Consider the following 22291-nt stretch of genomic DNA (forward strand, 5'->3'; position numbering starts at 1 on the left):
TCCACTGTGGGTCTCACGATCGCTGCGTGTTTGGATGATGCGTTCCCGCAGAGGGAGGTGAGCACGGGCGGAGGGAGGAAAGAACCTACTCATCGCTCCAGGCCCCCATCCATTCCACTTCGCCCCACGGGTTCCGGAGTCTGATCAGCTTCTGTGGATGACCCCGGAAATCCACCTGCAAGGGCCACAGACAAAGGCAACTGAATCACCGCGCATACCCCTGCTGCCCTGCGTTCATGTCCTCGCCTGAGCGGACGTGCATTCAATTCCTCAAATGCCCCTAAACAACCACTTCTATTTTCTTTTAACCCATGTTTTCAAGCCTTAGCTAACTACTCTATTTTCCACAATCTGGTTGAATAAATAGTAAATCCAGCATAAAAACAAGTGTTTATCTGCTTTAACTTGGATTAAAATTTGATAGTTGACTAACACTGACTCAGTTTTTAATATGTGAGACCTATTGATAATCAATGCCCTCCAACAAATACTAAGAGCAGAGCAGTTAGCATTTTTTGAGCAGGTAGTATGAACTAGGCATGGAGCTGGGCAGTTCAGAGGCATTATCACCTCATTCAAACCTCACCACAGTCCTATAAACTGGGTGCTGTTATTATCTTCATTTTCATCTCTCTCAAAACTCTGAGACCCAGAGAGAGTAGATATATGTATATGTATAACTGATTCACTTTGGTGTACACCTGAAACTAACACAACATTGTAAATCAACTACACTCCAATAAAAATTTAAAAAAACAAACAAGCAAACAAAAAAACCTCTGAGACCCAGCCAGAGGGTTTGAGTTATCCAAGGTTACCTGGTTAGTAAGTAGTAGATGGAGGACAGGCACCCAGGCAGTCTGTCTCAAAGCCCATAGTGGGAAATCCATACATCCACCTTCCCCTGTCGTCTACGGAACACTCACCAGGAGCCCCCATGTGTGCCTTTGCATACACGTGCAAACACGATGGACCGTTCTGTCTTCAGTGTCTGACCTTCCTTTGTACCCTCCGTCATGCCCTCGCCCAGTGTTTACATATACGTGCTCAATTCATATTTGGGAATTGACTTCATTAAAGAGTGTATTTGTGAAACACAAACACACGTAATGAACATGCATGCCTTTTTAATAAATAACAAAAACTGAGACAACCACTGCATTTCCTTTTTTGCCTTGGCCATCAGGAAACCCAAAACAAAATTTATTTCTCAACTGGAGCACTGTCTTTAGCCTAGATTGTCTGGTGTATTTTACCTTTGTTGTATGGTTTTATTGTGTCTATGCTTTTCATTGTAAACCACTGCACATCCTTTTTGGAGGTAGGCAGACTGTAGTAAATAGAAATAATGAAAAGTTCAGCCCATGCTTTCTCCTTGGGTTGGAACGTAAGGAATACTTGCGTTCCTTCCCACTATCACACCCCACCTTGAAAGTAGGGGTAGGTTTTACTAACTCTTTCTCTTTGGAGATCCTATGGGTTTCCACTGCTTTACCTGTACAAACATACTATTTTTTTTTTTTTTTTTGCCATATAACATACAGTAAGATATACTTTTTTAATGCTTTTCTTTTTTTTTCAATTTATTTATTTTATTTATTTATTTTTGGCTGCATTGGGTCTTCGAAGCTGTGCGCGGGCTTTCTCTAGTTGCAGAGAGTGGGGACTACTCTCCGTTGCGATGCGTGGGCTTCTAATAGCGGTGGCTTCTCTTTTTGCAGAGCACAGGCTCTAGAGCTCAGGCTCAGTAGTTGTGGCACATGGGCTCAGTAGTTGTGGCACATGGGCTCAGTAGTTGTGGCGCATGGGCTTAGTTGCTCCACGGCATGTGGGATCTTCCCAGACCAGGGCTCGAACCCGTGTCCCCTGCATTGGTAGGTGGATTCTTAACCACTGCACCACCAGGGAAGCCCAAACACCCTTCTTAGAATGAGTGTAGATCTAACTGACAATTTCTACAACTTTCCTCCAAAATTTCGTCCCTCTTCCTGGCCACATCTCAGAGGATAGCCTGCATTTAGTTAGAACCCATAGAGCTGAAGCTCAAAGAGGTTACATTATCCATCTCTGAGTGGGTAGGAGGTAGGACGGCCCTTGTAATAAGCAAGAGCTGAGTGTGGGTCGGTGCCAGGGGCTCTGTGCCACCAGAGATGCTGCATCTCAGCTGGGCAGGGAAGGGCCAGGTGGTGATTCCCTCTCTTTCTCTCAAGGATGCCAGGGATTTATGGTCGTATCATTACGCATTGCCCTTCCGTCTCCCCATGCTCAATTTTACCTGTTCGACTCCAGTGACAGAGTATGCGTGACTCTTAACCAGCTTCAGGCTGGTGACGGCTTCTGCTGCAGCTGCACTGGAGACCTGAGTTGAGAGTAAAGTCCACTCAGAGTGGCTGACCCTTACCTTGTTGGGGCCAGTCCTACAATGCTTTCCAAGGACAGGCTACACAGCCACAGGGCCCCAGGGCAGGTCTTGGGGGGGGGGGGGCGGCAGGCGCAGCAATTAACCTCAGGTAAATAGAGCTGTCTCCATCCAAACCCTCTTTGATCAGGCCTGCCTGCCAGTCCTGGAATATGACTTACCAGCCTTTGAAATGACACAGGAAGCAGGAAGCCATTTATTCTTCAAGAAGGACCCCATGCTGCCTGCAGAAGACTAATTATCCATGACAGTTGTCTGGACTGGCCCTGGTTCACGAGTGGCGGTGGGTGTCCCCAGGGTCCCTCCTCAACAGCCCCGCCCCCTCCCCAGACCCCACATCACTTCTCCACCAAAAATACACATATCCTGCTGGGGTTTTTATAGAGAGGAGAAAGGGGGATTGCTCTTGCTTTGTCATTCACGTGTGTGAGATCACCAGGTAAGGGTCGAGAGAAGGAGAAAGAGCAGGTGGAGGGGCAGGTGACAGCAGACCACGTGGCTGGTGGCCTCCAGGCTCTGGTCTACACACTACCATGGAACCGCATACAGCCAGCCCCCAGACAGAGTACCACCCCTGGTTCAGAACCTCTTCCCTTTTCTTCAGTGATCTCAAAGCCCATCATGTATTGTGAATCACCCTATTTGTTTTCCAAAATCCCAAGATTACTTAGCAAAAGGGGGTAGCAAAGGTAGGGCCCAGGATCCAGGGATCAAGTCTGCGTTCTTAGGGCAATTCCTGCAGTACTAACGGGGCTTAACACTTAGAACTCCTATGGTTTCTGACTTTATGAGACCAACTCCAGTTCCTACCCATTAATTAGGTCTTCCCACCGGCTCCCACGTGCTAGGGACAAATATGTCACAGGACTTGCCCTGTAAGTCCTAGACTCTGCTCTGGCCCGAAGCCTTCCCAGCCTCTAGCCCCTGTCCAGTTCCTTCCCTACCACACGTGGGGAGGGGCAGCAAAGAGAAACCGTCCCGGCTCACATCACTGGGGCAGGCCAGCAGAGACCCTGCTCGGAGGGCCTTCCGGATGATCTGAAACAGGCTGGCTGGTGGCTTCTTCAGCTCATAGCTCACATCACTGGAGCAGGCCAGCAGAGACCCTGCTCGGAGGGCCTTCCGGATGATCTGAAACAGGCTGGCTGGTGGCTTCTTCAGCTCATAGCTCACATCACTGGAGCAGGCCAGCAGAGACCCTGCTCGGAGGGCCTTCCGGATGATCTGAAACAGGCTGGCTGGTGGCTTCTTCAGCTCATAAAACTCAGAGATGCCACCTGTGAAATCCTCAAACCCCTCCACTGTGGACCCTCCAGCGAGAGCCTCATAAGAACTGTTGAGCCTGTTGGAAAGAAAAAAAAATACGTGCATCATCCAGAGCCATTAGCAACCCCAGCGAGGGGACCACATGGGATGGGGTAGGGGCGGTGCTAGGACATGGTGTGGTCTGGAAGGTACAGGAGCGCCTCTGCCAATTTTGTCTGTGTGGCAGGGAGGGGCTTAGGCACAGTTTCACGTAGCCAGCTCAGCACTTTGCCAGGAGCAAATCTCAGATCACCTCTCACCAAGCCATGCGCTCTTATAAAAACCAAAGTGCAATCTTTCCAGAGCTGACCTTGAATTCTAGGGTTTCTGCAGGTTGGGGGCATGGGTAGGGATGAGGGGGACCCTCCCTCAAAGCTGAGAGGCATCCCTTGGGGTTTGCTTTGGGAATAGGGCTGGGAAGGAACAGGGGTTGCACAAAAGGGTACCAGTCAATGAAACTAATTCAAAGAACCCCAAAGAAGACTTTGAACATTGAATGCCAGTGAGAAGGAGAATGACTCCCAAGCAAAGGGTAGAGACTTTGATGAGTTTGGGATCTAAGTACATTTGCTTTATTCTTCTTCTTTGTCATTCTTTTAAAAATTCACATTGACCTAAGAACTGACCGGGGGGTTTGAAAGAGGACAAAGCTGAGACACCAAGAAGCTAAGTGGTTGTCCCAGTTCACTCATTCATGTGGGACAGAGCTAAGCTTTTAACTCGTAGCCCAAATTTCTGTTTCTCTTAGTTACGGAGGGGTACTTTGCATAGGGTGCAGGGGCTGGGAACGATGGGCATGGCACCCAGAGGCTGGGGAGGGGCAGGTAAAATCCTCCAAGGAGACTGCGGAGCCTCCCAGGTCCTCCCTGCCCCACTTCCTTGGCGTAGGCCTTCTCCAGCAGCGCGCCCCAGAACTCACTGCCTTCCTCGGAGTGCAGGAAGAGCAGCTCCCCGTCGTTGGTGGGCAGCCTGTCGTCCACCACCACCTCCACCCACTCGCCGTACTGCCAGAACTGCGGGAGGGACACACAGCGCCCGTCCACAGGGCTGAGCTGAGAGGCAGAATCAGCATCCTCAGTGGACCTCAGAAGCAGCGTCTGTGCTGATCAATGTTCCAGCCTTGGACCTTTAATGGACTCCTTAAGAGCAGGATCTGTGCCTTACTTACCCGTGCCCATAGGAGACGCCGGCCAAAGCAGGAACCATCGAGTCCAGTGGCTGAGCTTGTGGATGAGAAAACTTGCGTCACGCAGTGGCAACAGTGACGCTGAGTGACGCCACTCGGGCTCCCATCTCCTGACCCTCACTCCAAGGTGCCTTCCTCAAGGCCTCATGGCCTGGGGGAGACAGGAGGGGATGGACGTGTGGATGACTGGATGGACATGTTAAAGCAAAGTTTCTCAAACTCAAGCACACTCCAGAATCCCCTGGAGGGATTATTAAAACCTAGGCTACTGGACCCCAAGCCCAGATTTCTGATTCTCAGCATGGGTCCCAAGACTATGGAAAGTAGTGTCAAGGGCTGTGAGCAAGGCAGGATACCTGAAAGTGAAAGATCGCCCTGTAGTTCTCCTGGAAGCTCTGGTCCCTGCGGACCACGCAGTAAAGCAGTTCTCTTCATTCAAGGTGGGGGAGGCAATGGCCGCCAGAAGCCAGCAGTCACCTGCACCATGTCATGGGGGACACACACTGGTCAGGCCAGGCCTGCAGGTTCCCTGCTTCCTCTGACCCTCACTGGCCCATTCAATCCAGAGTCACACGACTCCCTTCTGGGTCAGATAGTCTGGGACTCTTTTCCTCAAGTGTCTGAAGGTCCTGCTGCCTCCTTGGAAGTTCTCAGTTCCTCCCTCCCCCCACCTGCCACATGCTGACCATTCCACATGTCCTAAGCTCTCAATCAGTGGAGTAGAAGGTGCAAAGAAAGAAAGGAAGAAGCAAAAATCATCCTCTTTGATTCCTTAGTAACAACTTTAAGAAAACATTTGGTTGGAGGAAACACTGAAGCTATTTGGCCAGCTCAGGATGCATGTGTGTGTGTGTGTGTGTGTGTGTGTGCATGTGCGTGTGTGTGTGTGTTCCTTGCTCCGCTTAACCTTGGATAACGGAGAGTTGCCTCTTCGTGTCTGTTGGAGGACTGCCCTTTTATGTTTCAGAGCTCACCATGACAGCTTATAACACTCCTGAGATATTGATTAGCATGAAAAGATCATACTTTTAGTCAGAAGAAATCAAAATCAAGAGAGGTTAAAAATGTTAGGGCTCAGTGTTGGTCACTTTGGAGATCCAAGTAAATGCAGAAGAAAACAGAAAACTGCTTTCTGTACAAGTCGGGACCCCCCCAGACCCGTGCACCTGAGCAGTACCTCCACGGAAGGCACCATTATTCCCCGTGGTGTCGACTTCAAAAGATTAAGCACAGCCCCAGACACCCTTTACAGACCTTAGCATCCTGTGGTGGATCTATCATCCTGGAATTGATGTAAATTTGTCTCACATCTCATTTATAGGCTTCTTCTACAACAGTCTCTGAGATCTCAACGTCCTTACGTGTGCTGCTCATCGTGTGAAGAAGTATTTCATCTTACTGGCCCGACAGCTGCTTCTTCCCAGTTTCACTCCAGAGCCCTACCTCTAGGAGTTTAGGGTTTGGAGACAAGTTTCTCCCATTCCTATCCCAATCAAATGGCTCCAAAATCCAGCCTGTGTGTCTCAGCCTTCACCTTGTCCACAGAAAAAAATCTGAATCTCTTCACTATATCTTCAGATAAAAGCCCCTTCAACCATTCAGAGACCCTCTGAGGACCTCGCCTAACTCTTTGTGTTCTTTCCACGCTGTGGCCCAAGCTGCACACATAGTCCAGGATGAACACACCATGGTTCTCTCAAACGTGGGCTGCCTGAGAAAGTAGTCAGTAAACTGTGACACAGGAACCCACCTCTGAGGATCTGTCATCTGCTCAGTACGCCTCCATCACCAGCTTATCCTAGGAAACCCTTTGCTCTATCTGCCCTCATCTCTCTCAACAGAGAGGTTCATGATTTGGTCCCAAATGAATTCCTTTCCCTCTTCCTTTCCCCGACCAGCCTCATATATTCTCTCTCTCTCCGCCTCTCGTACACAGTTAATTTTTGAAGAGCTTTTCTGACCCAGAAGCCAGCCCTGCCCCTGTCTTCTGCTCTCACTGACAAATGCCCTCCTCCCGACGGCAGTGGGCCCCCAGGTGGGACCAGACCCGGTAGCGGGAGGAGATAAGAATTGGTACAGCAGGCACGGGACTGTGGCTTCTCACTAAAGAAGACTCAAGGGGGGCAGTACCTCATTCAAAGGCAACTTCCAAAGAGTGGAAAAAATAACAGGTTTTCTCCTCTCACTCCAGCCTTCTTCCCGTCAACACCTGTGATCACCTCTTTCCTCTGCTCAGAAATGTTCAACTTCCTCCATTGCTTAAGAACAAGATAAAAACTAACAGGGCATCAGGACCCTTCACAACACGTCTCCCCCACTTCCCCAACTTCCTCCATTGCTTAAGAACAAGATAAAAACTAACAGAGCATCAAGACCCTTCACAACACGCCTCCCCCACTTCCCCAACTTCCTCCATTGCTTAAGAACAAGATAAAAACTAACAGGGCATCAAGACCCTTCACAACACGCCTCCCCCACTTCCGCAACTTCCTCCATTGCTTAAGAACAAGATAAAAACTAACAGGGCATCAGGACCCTTCACAACACGCCTCCCCCCACTTCCCCAACATCCTCCATTGCTTAAGAACAAGATAAAAACTAACAGGGCATCAAGACCCTTCACAACACGCCTCCCCCACTTCCCCAACTTCCTCCATTGCTTAAGAACAAGATAAAAACTAACAGGGCATCAGGACCCTTCACAACACGCCTCCCCCACTTCCCCAACTTCCTCCATTGCTTAAGAACAAGATAAAAACTAACAGGGCATCAAGACCCTTCACAACACGCCTCCCCCACTTCCCCAACTTCCTCCATTGCTTAAGAACAAGATAAAAACTAACAGGGCATCAAGACCCTTCACAACACGCCTCCCCCACTTCCCCAACATCCTCCATTGCTTAAGAACAAGATAAAAACTAACAGGGCATCAAGACCCTTCACAACACGCCTCCCCCACTTCCCCAACATCCTCCATTGCTTAAGAACAAGATAAAAACTAACAGGGCATCAGGACCCTTCACAACACGCCTCCCCCACTTCCCCAACATCCTCCATTGCTTAAGAACAAGATAAAAACTAACAGGGCATCAAGACCCTTCACAACACGCCTCCCCCCACTTCCCCAACATCCTCCATTGCTTAAGAACAAGATAAAAACTAACAGGGCATCAGGACCCTTCACAACACGCCTCCCCCACTTCCCCAACTTCCTCCATTGCTTAAGAACAAGATAAAAACTAACAGGGCATCAAGACCCTTCACAACACGCCTCCCCCACTTCCCCAACATCCTCCATTGCTTAAGAACAAGATAAAAACTAACAGGGCATCAAGACCCTTCACAACACGCCTCCCCCACTTCCCCAACATCCTCCATTGCTTAAGAACAAGATAAAAACTAACAGGGCATCAGGACCCTTCACAACACGCCTCCCCCACTTCCCCAACATCCTCCATTGCTTAAGAACAAGATAAAAACTAACAGGGCATCAAGACCCTTCACAACACGCCTCCCCCCACTTCCCCAACATCCTCCATTGCTTAAGAACAAGATAAAAACTAACAGGGCATCAGGACCCTTCACAACACGCCTCCCCCACTTCCCCAACTTCCTCCATTGCTTAAGAACAAGATAAAAACTAACAGGGCATCAAGACCCTTCACAACACGCCTCCCCCACTTCCCCAGCCTGCTTCCCACTGTCCTCCCACCGTGAGTCTGATCTCCAGTCGAACTCGGATGTGCACACACCATGCCCTGGTCTTTTCCAGCACACGCTTTCACCCATCCATCCCCTCGGCTTGTAGAGTCCTTGCTGCAACTCCACCCCCTTTCCCCTCCTCCACGAAGCCTGCCCTGATGCTTCTCAGCCTCCAGCCGCAGGTCACCTCTTTTTCTTTGTGTTTCCTAAAGACCTTGTTTATACTTCTCTGCGCACAAGCTGCTTCCCAATCCAATCCCTGACCCACTTCGGCGTCCCGTGTGCTCCCTCCTCAGAGCCCCCAGCGCCTTCTTGGGCCACTAGAACGAGACTGTCTCTGCAACCTCTTCCTGCAGAACAGGGATGTGGAGTCCCCGTCCTGGCATCCCCAGCAGGTGGCTGACACATAGTAGGGGCTCGATGACTGTTTGATGAATAAAAATAAATATGTGCAGAGAAGGACAAATATCATATGATACGTATCACTTATACGTGGAATCTAAAATATGATACAAATGAACTTATCTACGAAACAGAAGCAGACTCACAGACACAGAAAACAAACTTATGGTGACCAAAGGGGGAAGCGGGGGAGGGATAAGTTAGGAGTTTGGGGTTAGCAGATACAAACTACTATATATAAAATAGATAAACAATAAGGTCCTACCATATAGCACAGGTAGGACAAGATATTCTATATCTTGTAATAAATCATAATAGAAAAGAATATGAGAAAGAATATATATATATATATATATATACTGAATCACTTTGCTGTACACAAATATTGTAAATCAACTATATTTTAATAAAAAATGAAAAAGACTTAAAAAAATTATTTATTTATTTTTTCATCATCTTTTTAAAAAATTATTCATTTATTTATTTATTTTTGGCTGCGCTGGGTCTTCATTGCTGCGCGCGGGCTTCTCATTGCAGTGGCTTCTCGTTGCGGAGCACGGGCTCTAGGCGCGCGGGCTTCAGTAGTCATGGCTCGCGGGCTCTAGAGTGCAGGCTCAGTAGTTGTGGCTCGCGGGCTTAGTTGCTCCGCGGCATGTGGGATCTTCCCCCGGACCAGGGCTCGAACCTGTGTTCCCTGCATTGGCAGGTGGATTCTTAACCACTGCGCCACCAGGGAAGTCCCTTAAAATTTTTTTTTAGGTAAATATGTGACCAAATGAATCAATGACTCATATTTTGTTCTTGTGCAAATCCCCAACAGGACCTACATGTTTGCACCTGAATCTCCCTGGTGTCTGGAGAGGTGGAGCCCAATGAGGACATGTGTTGAACCTGACAGGGGCCACCTAAGCCAGCACGAGGGGCCCCTGCCTCTAGAGCTCGGGGGTAGAGGGAGATAAGGGAAGACGAGGGCAGAGGTGCAGGCCTCTGGGGAGGGGCAGATGACCGGGCTGCAACCCTCCCTGCGACAGGTGGCCTCTCACAGAGATCAGAGCAGCACCTGCCCTCATGACAAGGTGCAGTCCTGGTTTTCTTCTGATACTGGCGTTCTTGCTCCCACACAGCTGCTTCCAACAGCCCACCTGGAATATCCCTTAGACATTAAAATTCACGGCACGGACACAAAGTGTCCCTCGGTTGCTGACATCAAAAGGGGCTGCCCAGCTGGAAGAGAGTTTAACTTTCTCTTCATCTGCCTCACTGTTGCCATTTCCCAGGATCCACCTGGCTCTCAGGGCCAACCCAGAGCTGCAAGGAGATGCAGTGCGTACACGGGCTTTGGGACGCCTGCCAGGGACTCCCTGAGGTGTGCACGCACTGTCATCACAAAGATGCTTTCTCTAAGGCACAGGTGCAATGAGCGTGTTCCTCTCCTGAGAGCTCTCTTGGGAAGACAGACATTTATGCCGTCGCTCAAAACATTTCAGAAACGTGTTTGGGGATCTGCCTGTATGCTTGTACACATGCATCACGTTCTCCTCCGTGGACACATGGCTTGGACCTTGAGCATAAGTTTAATTTCCAAAGGCAACTGAGAGGCTTTTGGATCTAAGGTTGGTGGTGAATAAGGTGGACAGAAAAAGCTGGGAAAGAGTCTTGATGGGCAATGCCCTCCTCTCCAGCCACCTTCCAGCAAGGGCGGGTCCTGGTTAGAGCGTTGGCTGACCAGGGAGCTGGAGGGGGAGGGTTTTGCGTCACTGACCTTACCGGGGGTCTGCTGAGCTTTGTTCTTCCTACTCCTTCTTCAGGTTATATATGTAATGGGTTTAACATTTATTAAAGTCATAAACTGATTTATTTTTTTACTCCACTGAAATAACGGTCCCCCCGATCTCCCCACCCACCGCATCAGCAGGCTTCAGGGCTTCTAGTAAACAGCAGGCAGACCCCAGCCACGACAATGAAGTCTTTGCTCTGCTCTGTCAAAAACGCATTTTAAGCCAATCAAGAAATAATAATCCTGAGTCAGGTTTTCTTAAAAAAAAAAACAACTCTAAATTCAAATATTCCATTTACATGTTATCAAAGCTTGATGATCTAAACACCTAGTGTTATGATAAACCCTAGGCAGCAAGAACTTGGGCTATGACTTAAGAGAATTTTCCAAACATCAGGGGGGAAAGTGGAGATGCTTCTGGACTACAAGGAGGAGAGAGGACGGGAAAAAAGAGGAAAGGTCAGACATTGGAACTGCTTCCATCGCCCCTCTTCCACCTTGAGGTTGAACAATGGCCGGAGCAGGAACAATAGCAAAACCACAGAGAGATTAAAGAGGAAGCCAAGGCAGAGAGGATTTATGCCCTGCTTCCCATGGGGGACACGGGGAGCAGAATAAAAATGGCAACACGGAGTGCTCAGGTGGAGAGAAGGTGAGAGAAGGTGAGAGAAGGTGGTAAAGAGCGCCCCCAAGTCTCCCTCTGCCGTCAGATAGTGACTGAGCTGAGGGCAGGGAGGAGAAGGCAGGTCAATCCCACCACAGAGGCCATGGCGACCGCGTGGCTCAGGGCCAGGCCGGAGGCGTGACAGCGCACTGAGTCGGGCCTCGGTCAGCCAGGGAAGGTCCACTGGACCCTGACAGCACCAGCAGAACAGACCACACCACACGCTAGTCCCAGGAGACCAGTGGGACCCAGAGGACAGCAGCGGGCACCCAAGGGCCAGCCACTCTTCTCCCATAGGCTGGGGGACGTTAAGCCTTTCCTTCCATGCAGACACTGTCCTGGGGAGGCTGGAGAGGGGCCAGCCTTGAAGAAGCAAGAAAGCCCCCAAATAGAGTGGCTGAAGGAGGAATATTTATCCGAAAGAGACAAGAACCCGAAACAGGCAGAGGCAGAAAATACCTTTTATTGGCCAGTTGATGTTTCCCCCCAACTCATGGTCAGTGCAAATTGGGGTTCCCCAGCAAGCTGAGAGCAGTCGAGGAAGGTAAAGAATGCCATGATGATTGCACATCTGAATGTAACGCAAAGATTCTGACCTGCTAATGTGTGCTTGTTTTCCAAAAATCCATCTTTAATGTTTTGTCACAGCTGAGGCCTCCTTTGTCCCCTCTTCGCGGTAAGGTGGCTGCAGTGTTTCATACTCGGGCTGCTATTTTCGCTCTGCACATTAGTGCCAAGCAATCACCAAAGCCTCCCTCCTCCCCTCCCTCCCGTGGGTGAACCTGCCTTTTCCAGTCCTCGGCATTCAGTTCCTGCCTTTTTGATGACATTAAAACACATACACACACACTTGCGGCCGTGCTGGCTTTGTTGACAATTCCCATCTCTCAGGCTAGACCGAGAGCTGACTGGAGGCCCCAGCACAAAATGCTTCCCTGAACGAAGTCATGTAGGTAGCAAAGTGTCAGATGGGATCTGACAATTCATACCCTAATTACCAGCAAGAAAGTCTCATGGCTTAGCCCATTTTGCAGTTGATATCTCGAACAGGGAGAGATAAAACAGCATACATTAATACTGTATAAGACTAGAACCAGGGGCTTCCCTGGTGGCACAGTGGTTAAGAATCCACCTGCCAATGCAGGGGACATGGGTTCGAGCCCTGGTCCGGGAAGATCTCACATGCTGCAGAGCAACTAAGCCTGTGCGCCACAACTACTGAGCCTGCGCTGTAGAGCCCGCCAGCCACAACTACTGAGCCTGCATGCTACAACTACTGAGCCTGCATGCTACAGCTACTGAGCCTGCATGCTACAACTACTGAAGCCTGTGCGCCTAGAGCCCATGCTCCACAACAAGAGAAGCCACCACAGTGAGAAGCCTGCGCACCGCAACAAAGAGTAGCCCCCGCTCGAGAAAGCCCTCGCGCAGCAACGAAAACCCAATGCAGCCAAAAATAAATCAATCAATCAATTAATTAATTATTTAAAAAAAGAAATGTGAGTTTGGGATTAACAGATACACACTACTATTTATAAAATAGATAGACAACAAGGACCTACCGTATAGCACAGGGAACTCTGTTCAATATCTTGTAATAACCCATAACGAAAAAGAATCTGAAAAAGAGTATATATATATATATATATATATATATATATATATATATATATAGAACTGACTCACTTTGCTGTACAGCTGAAAACAGCACAACATTGTAAATCAACTATACTTCAATTAAAAAAGGAAAAAATATTAAAACTAAAAAAAAAATTAAATTAAAAAGCTCCTATAACATAGTGTATCCAGCTGGAGCAGGTTTCTCTAACTGAGCACTGCTGACACTTTGGTCTGGATAATTCTGTGCTGTGGGCTCTCCTGTGCACTACAGTTGTTCAAAAGCATCCCTGGCCTCTACCCACTAGATGCCAGTAGCACCTGCCTCCCAGTGTGACAGCCTGAAATGACTCCAGACACTGCCAAACATCCCCTGGGATGGGGGACGGAGGATCATCCCCCCGCATCGAGACCTCATGAGCCGGAACATCCACAGTAAAATCGGGTGTTGAGGAAAGTCTGCACTGGAGGGAGGTTGGACAAAATGGCTTTGCATCAAGTCTCCGGTTTTCAACAACTGCTCAGTATGAAAATGTCAGTGACGGGGATGATAATGACGTTTCTTTAGTCTATTACTCCTAGAGTCTTCTGGGAACCACTTTCTGCTTCCCCCTTCCTTCTCTCACTCCTGTCTGCTCTGGTTAAAGAAAATTATAACAGCCAAAGGAAGGCTCTGACTCGCTCATCAAGGTCGGCAGCCAAGCCAGAGTAGGGTGTCATCTTACCCAGCTTCCAACATTTGCTCGTCTCAAGACCCCGGGTGTAGCATGATTAGACTCAGGCCCACCCACCTGGATTTGGAAGAGTGACCATTTGACCTCCTGCGCACCCCTCTGAGCTATATCATTCTACCATTCCTCTTTCCCTGCAAATCATAGAGATGCCAGCCCTCACCTCCGCAAGCAGAGGCAAAGCTAGACATTTCTGAACCTGGACGACATCATTTCCACTGGATCCCCCCAGCCCCCTTCCTGCAGCCAGCCTCCATCCCAGACACCCCTCTACCCTCTCCCCAGGCTTAGCCCTGGAGCACAGATAGACATCTGGCTCCAGCTCTGCAGTGGCCTTTTGGCATCCTCAGGGCTCCTGTTTACTCTGAGATTATTGTTACCCGCTCCCCCAAGCCACATCACTCCCTGGAGCAGTGCCTGCCCAGGCTGGCCGGGCTGTGCACAGGGCGAGGGGAGTGAATGAGTCAGCCATGTTCACACCCCCTGCATCCTAGCAGAACACTCCATTTACATTCCTGTCCTCTTCGAATCATTTGCAAATCTCCCCTATCTCGTACCAGCCTCCAACCCTCCTTGGAAAACATATGTTTGCGAGGTTCCCTTCCTTCAGGTTTGGGGAGTAGTTCTTATATGTCATCATCACTCACCAGCATTTAGCAATCATTGCTCATGTAGGACACTGGGACAAGAGAGATGTAAAAGACATGGTCCCTGCCCTCGGGGAGCCAACAGGCTTAGAAAAGTCAAAATAACATGGCCTTTGTCCTCAGAAAGCCCGGGTTTAAATCCTCAGGCCCTGACTTGTATGCTGAGTGACCTGTAGCCAATTCTTAACTCTTATGATCCTCAGTTTTCTAATCTATAAAATGGGTTTGTACCTCACAGTTTATTGTATAGGATCATTTACGCAAAAAGGACTTATTTGTAACAAGAGAAATGTTTAAGAATATACATAAATATCAACCTCCAGTTGGGAGAGAGGACATCAGGACATAAAAAATATAAAAGATGCACATGGATGTACATGTAACAGCAGACATATTTTTAGGGGGCCTCTTGAGTATCTTGATTAATGGTCCCCTATGGGTAAGCCAGCTTCCCTCTACCCTGACCCCACTTGCCAATACAGCTTCAGGGAGGGCAGAGAGGGATGGACAGGAAGAGGTGGGCTTGAAAACTCCAGAGCAAGGAGGAGGGGCCCAAATGGGGTGAGGTGAGCCCAGAGGACAGGGCCTCTTGGACCCTCCCCAGGTGAGACTCAGAGAGAAAACCATTGTGGGGAGAAGTTCTGCACTAGAGAAGGCATGAGCAGCCCCCACAGAATTAAGAGCGTGGTGAGCCGGGATAGATAGAGGCGCTTGGCTGACTCACAGGAAACCCCTGAGCTCCCCTGGGGCCTCAGCAAATAAGGGACAGAGGCCACCAGTGTGATGCCACCAGAAGGCAGGGCAGGAAGCAGACCAACCACCCCTCAGCAGACATGGCCAGTGCACACGAGGCCCCATATGGCCATCTTGGGAAGGAGAGGGCAGAGGAGAAGAATCTGGAAGACTAAAGAGTTACCCAAAAGGGACCGAGTTGTTTCAACTACTGGGTTGGACAAAGTTTTAAGTTGAACTGGACTATATTTAGTTAGTTCCCCACTTCCCTAGGCAGGGCTCCTGGGGAAGATGAAAGCAGTTTTAGATGGGACTTGTGCAAAGGGCCACACCCAGGGACTCCAGAGGAGCTGCCTGAGATGAGCTTTCAGAAAGTCTCCCACCATAAGCGACATTTCTGCTCAGAAGGGACAACTCCAGTGGCTTTCCCGTATCGAGGGCCTAACAGGAGCCTCAGTGTCTCCTGGACTAGTAGGTGGTGGTTCTTGGGCTCTGTCTGTGGTGGGCTCTTTCCCTCAGACAGACTCGGAGTCAAAGGAAACGCGTCTGCGAACAAGTCACACTCACGAGTCACAATGGACCCTGCTCTGCCTGGGTCCATTCAGCATTACCAACTCCCGCTCCGAGTTACGTGTAAAGTGCCTGTTCCCTGCACCTTCTTGGAGCCTGCAGATGCATTCTGGGCTAATGGACCGTGCATGCCTGGCCCCTGATAAATCCTGCCAAATCCCAAAGTAGGTTAATCCAATGGTTTTTGGGCCGGTTGCGTTCTTACAAAATGGAGATGAGAACAAAAAGGCACCCCAAGCTCAGCCCTTCACCCTCCAAATATTTCCCTGAAATCACATAAGGACCCCCCTTCGTTAGCATCCCCCCAAAAAGGAGAGTGCCTTCCTACATTTGAATCTCTCAGGCTCTGCACCGGGTAATGGGGGCATTTAATCCCCACTTTCCAGATCCATAAAGCTGAGGCCCTGAGCAGCTACGTGACGTCTCAAGGTCAGTCAGTGTCAGAGCCAGGTCTAGTGCAGCAGGATGATTAGCTTGCTGCCTTTCCACACCCTGCAGAGCCCTCGGAAGCCGAAGCAAATGGGATTATCCCCATATACGAAATGTTGTGCCCTAGACTCCTGCGCAAGACGATCATGAAGTTTCAGGAAGCTTCTCTCCTCCCCTGAGACCACACACAGCTTTTCCTTAGCCTCTCCTCATCCCCACTTTCCATCTGCCTTCACCACTCCTCCCCCACCCCTCGTTAACATTTGGTTCACCTTCTGACCTACCTCATCTAGTAGCAGCTACTTACATCGCAGTAGCATAAAACAGTTGCTACTTCTTGGAGTTGTTATGAAGATAGAAATGAGATAATCTATGAAAGTGCTTAGCTTGGTGCCCGCTGCAGAGAAAAACCTTCAATAAGGCTCCTATTATTAGCAATTACCACCCAACACAGAACAATCAAAAACACAGGAGAGCCCAAAGAAGCGAATCAGCCAACATTTATTGAGCATCTACTACTCTCTAAGAAAACGAAAATGAAAATTATTCTAGGAAGTGGCAGGCCTCGCAGTCCTCCTCCCACCCACCTGACCCCGCACGCCCCGCACCACCCTGTTTCCTCTCTCAAGCATCACACCACTAGTTTCCCAGTTGCTCAAGCCTGGGAGTCATTTTGATTCCTATTCCCCCCACTCCGCTCCTATCTAATTGCTTCCTAAGTGCTTTTGACTTTATTCCTATATAGCGCCCAAGTCCGGCTTCTCCTCTCTAACACCCCTACCACTGCTTTCTCTCCCACTAGGACTATAACGGACCATCTTTCCTCCAACATTCATTATCCAGGAGCTGTAATTAGGGGGCTGCAGAAAGAAGCGAACTTGCCATGATGTGAAAATATTCACGCATTTGCATTTCAGCATCCTCCCCGCTTAACACTAGTAACTGTCCCTACCCATCAAGCCACTCTCACATGTAAATGCCATGCAAAGGGGTTGCAAAGGGACACCGAACATTTGGCTAAAGTTGCAGGATTTCATGAAGTTGATGAAAGTGACGTTGGAGACCTGCCCCCGAGCCAGTGCTGGAGGAGAGCCTGGCAGAGTGACAGCAGTGACAGCTGAGGAAGAGAAGACGGACCGGGCTCCAGGCACGATGGGCACTTCAAGGGAATGGTGTGAACATCAAAGGATTGAAAACGGACCTTGGGGAAAGCGGGGAAGCCTTGAACATTTCCATAATTCTGCTTTGAAAGTCAAGGGAGAAGTGGAGGGTGCCACATCGTGCTGTCCTGTAATTTTTTCAGAAAAAACCACACCCCTCAAAAGTCAACAATTGGATGGACCTAGAGATTGTCATACTGAGCGAAGTAAGTCAGACAGAGAAATACAAATATCATATGACATCTCTTACATGTGGAATCTAAAAAAAGGTACAAGTGAACTTATCTACAAAACAGAAATAGAGTTACGGATGTAGAAAACAAACTTATGGTTACCAGGAGGTAAGTGGGAGGGATAAACTGGGAGATTGGGACTGACATACACACACTACCATATATAAAATAGAGAACTAGTAAGTACCTACTGTATAGCACAGGGAACTCTACTCAATACTCTGTAATGACCTGTATGAGGAAAGAAGCTAAAAAAAGAGTTGATACATGTATATGTATAACTGATTCACTTTGCTGTATAGCAGAAACTAATACAACATTGTAAATCAACTATACTCCAATAAAAGAAAAAACAGTGATCACAGATCACCATAACAAATATAATAATAATGAAAATTTTGAAATATTGCAAGAATTACCAAAACGTGACATAGAGACACGAAGTGAGCAAATGCTATTGGAAAAATGGAGCCAATAGACTTGCTTGACACAGTTGCCACAAACATTCAATTTGTAAAAAAGAAAAAAAAAAGCAGTATCTTCAAAGTGCAATAAAGTGAAGCTCAGTAAAATGGAGGAAAAAAGTAAACAATTGATTCATTCCTTGTTCTAAGATCTAGCACAGAGCTGCAATTATTACATGAGCATTGCGAAATTTAAGAAAAAGTTTTTTCAGAATTTTTTGTATCACTTTTCAAAATTGTATATTAACCAAACCTTGTAGAAACTATTTACTAAAAAATGTGGCCTTCCTCCAGTACGGTCCTCAGATAATAAGGGTTCCTCACCTTGCAGTTGTCTGCCGCAGGGTGTTTGCACTCTCCCCACTACAGCATGTCTGGCTGAACTTGCCCTTACTGACAAGCTTCCGTGCTGCCCCACTGCCCAGGACTAAAGTCCCGAATTCTTCCCCCAGCATCAAGGCCCTGCACAATCTGGAGGCTCCCACCTTTCCACTCCCAGCCTCTGCACCCCTGCTCCCTCTGGGCTGCAACCCTGCCACTTCCCTGCGTGTCCTCCCCGGTGCCCCGCTCTTTCTAGCTGAAGGACCTTTGTTCATATTCCCTCTGCTGCCTGGAACCCTCTTTACTGGGAGAGGAGATACAGTGCCAGTTTGTTCAAAGAAGACACTTTAATAAATATTTGTAAAATGAAGGAATGAGCTGTGAAAGTTCTTCCTGATTCTGACAAATTCAAATGTCTGTTAAGACACACATCCCATCACTCTTCTTCCTGATTCTGACAAATTCAAATGTCTGTTAAGACACACATCCCATCACTCTTGGAAGCATCCCACTGCCAACCATCCCTGAATCTGCCATGTGATCCCCACCTCCTGCTATATCTGTAAATGAAGAATCTAGCACACCTTACTAGAATATCTTCTTCCTTTTATGATTGCATTAGAGCAAGCTACCATTGTTCTAGAAGCAAGATCCCAGAGCACATCAATCCCTAGCATTTCGAATGTCCAGGAGCTCTCAGCAGGGGGTGGGATACTGGAGACACCCTGGGAGGAGTGTCACCAATACATTTTCAAAGATTAGCCCCAAATCCTACCAGTATTCTTCTGAACAATGGCGGTGTGACTCCTTATGGCTACTATAATTTTTATATCTTCAAAATCACTCCTTTCAAGCTGCACTACATATAATAAAGCACACTAAATAATCCACCTCTGTGCCCCCCCATAGGTCGGCTCTCGTCTCCACTCCTGGTTCCCGTAGCTACCCAGAAGGCGGCCCTCACACCTGACAGCAGAGCTTGGTGCAGAGGGCAGCTAGAACCCATCGCAGCATTTGGCCGAGGACAATTTGGGGCTGGGGGAGTCTTCAGCTTCCAGGAGCTTGGAACTTCCCAGAGAGTTAATGTACTTCAAAAAAGAGGAAAAAATGGGAAAGGTTGGTGGGCCATCTTTTGAACCAGAGGCCATCTTGCTTTACCTTCTAAGTTATCAGTGGGGAGGAAAAGGAAAAAAGAAAACTCTTCATAGTTGAGGGAATTTATTTAAATTATTTCAGAATTTCTTTCTAGTTGTTCACGGAGCCCCACCAAGCCAATTCTCATCTAATTTCTGCTATTGTTGAAGGAATAAAGCTTGATGGTGTGAAACTGCTTGAGGACTTCCTATCCTTAACCCCCCACTTTAAATCATAACTTTAATGCTATTTAGAGGGGGAAATTTCTTGGTAGACTATAAAAATGGAATTGATACACTGGAGGGAAAAAAATCAGTAGGTAAATACGTTTGGGGCCTTATGTAAGTACATCTTAGAGCCAGTTTCCAGGAAGTAGCTTGCTTACTGAGTTTAATTATAATACCTTTTGGATTCAAAAATAAGACAAATGCTAGAGGCCAGGTTCTTTTTTTTTTTTTTTTTTTTTTATATTTATTTTTGGCTGTGTTGGGTCTTCGTTTCTGTGTGAGGGACTTCTCCAGTTGCAGCAAGCGGGGGCCACTCTTCATCGCGGTGCGCGGGCCTCTCACCGTCGCGGCCTCTCCCGTTGCGGAGCACAGGCTCCAGACGCGCAGGCTCAGTAGTTGTGGCTCACGGGCCACATGCTCCGTGGCATGTGGGATCTTCCCAGACCAGGGCTCGAACCCGTATCCCCTGCATTGGCAGGCAGACTCTCAACCACTGTGCCACCAGGGAAGCCCTAGAGGCCAGGTTCTAATGGAGAAAGAAATAAAAAGATGAGCACTGAGATTCATCACTAGCTCTGGCCAAGGTTGAAACATACATGACAAGGTAAAAAACGGTCTTCACTGTTTGTGGTGAGGCAGAACATACAGCTTGTCAAACTCCCACCTCTACAAACAATGGTAGGTGGTGTGGCACCTCCAAATCGGGGCTGGGATTCCAAGGCTTCCAAACGTACGTGTGGGTTCTCAAAATGCGACAAACATGAAACACAGCCTAATGGAGACTCTCCATGGCAGCATGAGGACGGTCTTCCAGCCTCACACATACTAAGACATGAGGTGAAGTGAGCTCAGATATATCAATAAAATGCGCGGGAGCCCAGTGGGGTGTTGTGAACAGAAAACAATGTATTTTTAGGCTGGGGAAATATCCTGAGTACAGTGCCTAAGAGCAAAAAGATGCAAAAGGAGACAGAAAGGAATCAAAACTCTTAGGGGGAGGGGCAGAGGGAACCCTGGCCAGGTGGGTGGCAGGCAACCACAGAGAAAGCAATTTCCACCAGCAGCCAGTGTAGGTGTGCCTGGGGCTCATCTACAAAAGAACAGCATTTCTCCAAAGACCAAAGGAAGGACTGGCTAGCAGCAGTTCAAGAAGCTCAGAAGGGTGAAAGCCGATCAGAATGCAGAAAATCCAAAGGGTCAGTGCCATAACTGAAGCCCAGCAGGGCCTTGGTGTAGAGTGAAGGGGATAAACCCGTCACAATTGGTTTGCTGATCTGTTCTGTCTGGCTTGTGCAGGGCTGGCCTGCATAGTGATTGATATGTTTGAATTGGGAGGTTTCACATAAACAACCAGATTTCTGGCTTCTCTTAAAAACTACAAAAAAAAAAAAAAAAAAAACCACTACAAAATCTGGCCAAAATTCCTCTATCTATTCAATCTGCAAATATTTATTGAGCATCTACTCTGTGCCAAGTATTATTCCAGGCCCTAAGGATACAACAGTGGGAGAAAAAATTCCCTGATGTTATGGAGTTTCCATTCTATTGGGAAAGACAAAGGATAAATAAATCCCTGTGCCAGGTGGTGGTAAATGCCATGAAGGAAAGGAAAGCAAGGTTGGGGGAGTGAGAGTAGGGGGCTGCTATGAGAGGTCGAGCAGTCGGGACGGACCTCCCGGCTCTTTATGGTAACATCCAGTTCAAGCTGGGGGATGGCTTCCGCCACGGGCAGGGCTGGCTCTCTAGTTTGCTACAGTCCACAGTCCCACGAGTCTCTGCTGTTACCCACTCCTGGCCTAGAGGAGCAGGCAAAAGGGCAAGAGCTGAGATGGCAAGAGGGAGGCGACAGGAACTGCCAAGGCCAAGAGAAAGCCTCTGAAAGAGAGGGGCCTCTGGGAAGGGCTGGCAAAATTGCCTCAACTGGTGCAACGGAGACTCTGCTTGTTTCAGTTCCTCAAATCAGTGTAGCTCTTAGAACAAAGGAAGCAGCTGTCCTTCCACCAGTGAGTAGGTGGCATGGATTTGCTTCCGGGAGGACCAGCCTCCTGTGGGAGGAGGAGAGAACAGAGGAGGGAAAGGGAGGGCCCACGCTTCTGTACTGTGGGTGGTGGGAACTGAAGGTGCAGCCTGTGAACCACAGCCTGGAACGCTCCCGTGAGAGCTTCTAGTAAACGCCCCAGGCTGAACCAAGTTTCACGGAGGTCCAAGCACAGCCTTCCTGTTCCTGCACCAGCCAGTCTCCACCTCGGCTCTGTCCTCTCCGGGAGGACCCCAGCACCCAGCACACACAGGCTCCCCACGGCCTTGGGGACCCGGATGCTGCATCCCCAGTGCCCCATCAGCTGCACGGTCTTCAGCTGGCCCCCGGTCTCCTGTAATGATGCCCTGTAAACAGCCACGTTAGGCGGGGGTAGCGGTGTGCCCCTAAGAAGTCAGAGAGGGCTGGAGGGGCCCAAGACTCACAGCCTGTCCCTGAAGGAGAGATCGTCCTTGGGCCCTGGGATGGTGTCTGCAAAGTGGGAAGCTAAGCTGAGGGGAGTGTCAGGCACGGGGTCGGGCCCTACAGTGGGG

At 48.7% G+C, this 22291-nt stretch overlaps 1 protein-coding gene and 1 long non-coding RNA gene across 2 annotated transcripts in view; both read right to left on the bottom strand.

The window, feature by feature from the left end:
* Positions 1–22291, bottom strand: part of CAPN8 (calpain 8) — a gene marked incomplete at its 5' end in the record, with an annotated part of 80718 nt that overhangs the window by 40033 nt on the left and 18394 nt on the right. Inside the window, 6 exon segments of the mRNA XM_082436739.1 lie at positions 90–175; positions 2276–2359; positions 3593–3752; positions 4595–4737; positions 5267–5338; positions 5341–5387. Of these exon segments, the coding sequence (XP_082292865.1) occupies positions 90–175; positions 2276–2359; positions 3593–3752; positions 4595–4737; positions 5267–5338; positions 5341–5387 (592 nt within the window).
* LOC309645812 lies at positions 6158–12729 on the bottom strand. Its single transcript, XR_014255075.1, has 3 exons — positions 8581–12729; positions 7719–7780; positions 6158–7156 (listed from the first exon to the last, which is right to left on the bottom strand). It is a non-coding gene; the product is annotated as an uncharacterized lncRNA (long non-coding RNA).

The sequence above is a fragment of the Balaenoptera physalus genome (assembly GCF_965194825.1).
Source record: "Balaenoptera physalus genome assembly, chromosome: 1".
Classification (NCBI taxonomy): domain Eukaryota; kingdom Metazoa; phylum Chordata; class Mammalia; order Artiodactyla; family Balaenopteridae; genus Balaenoptera; species Balaenoptera physalus.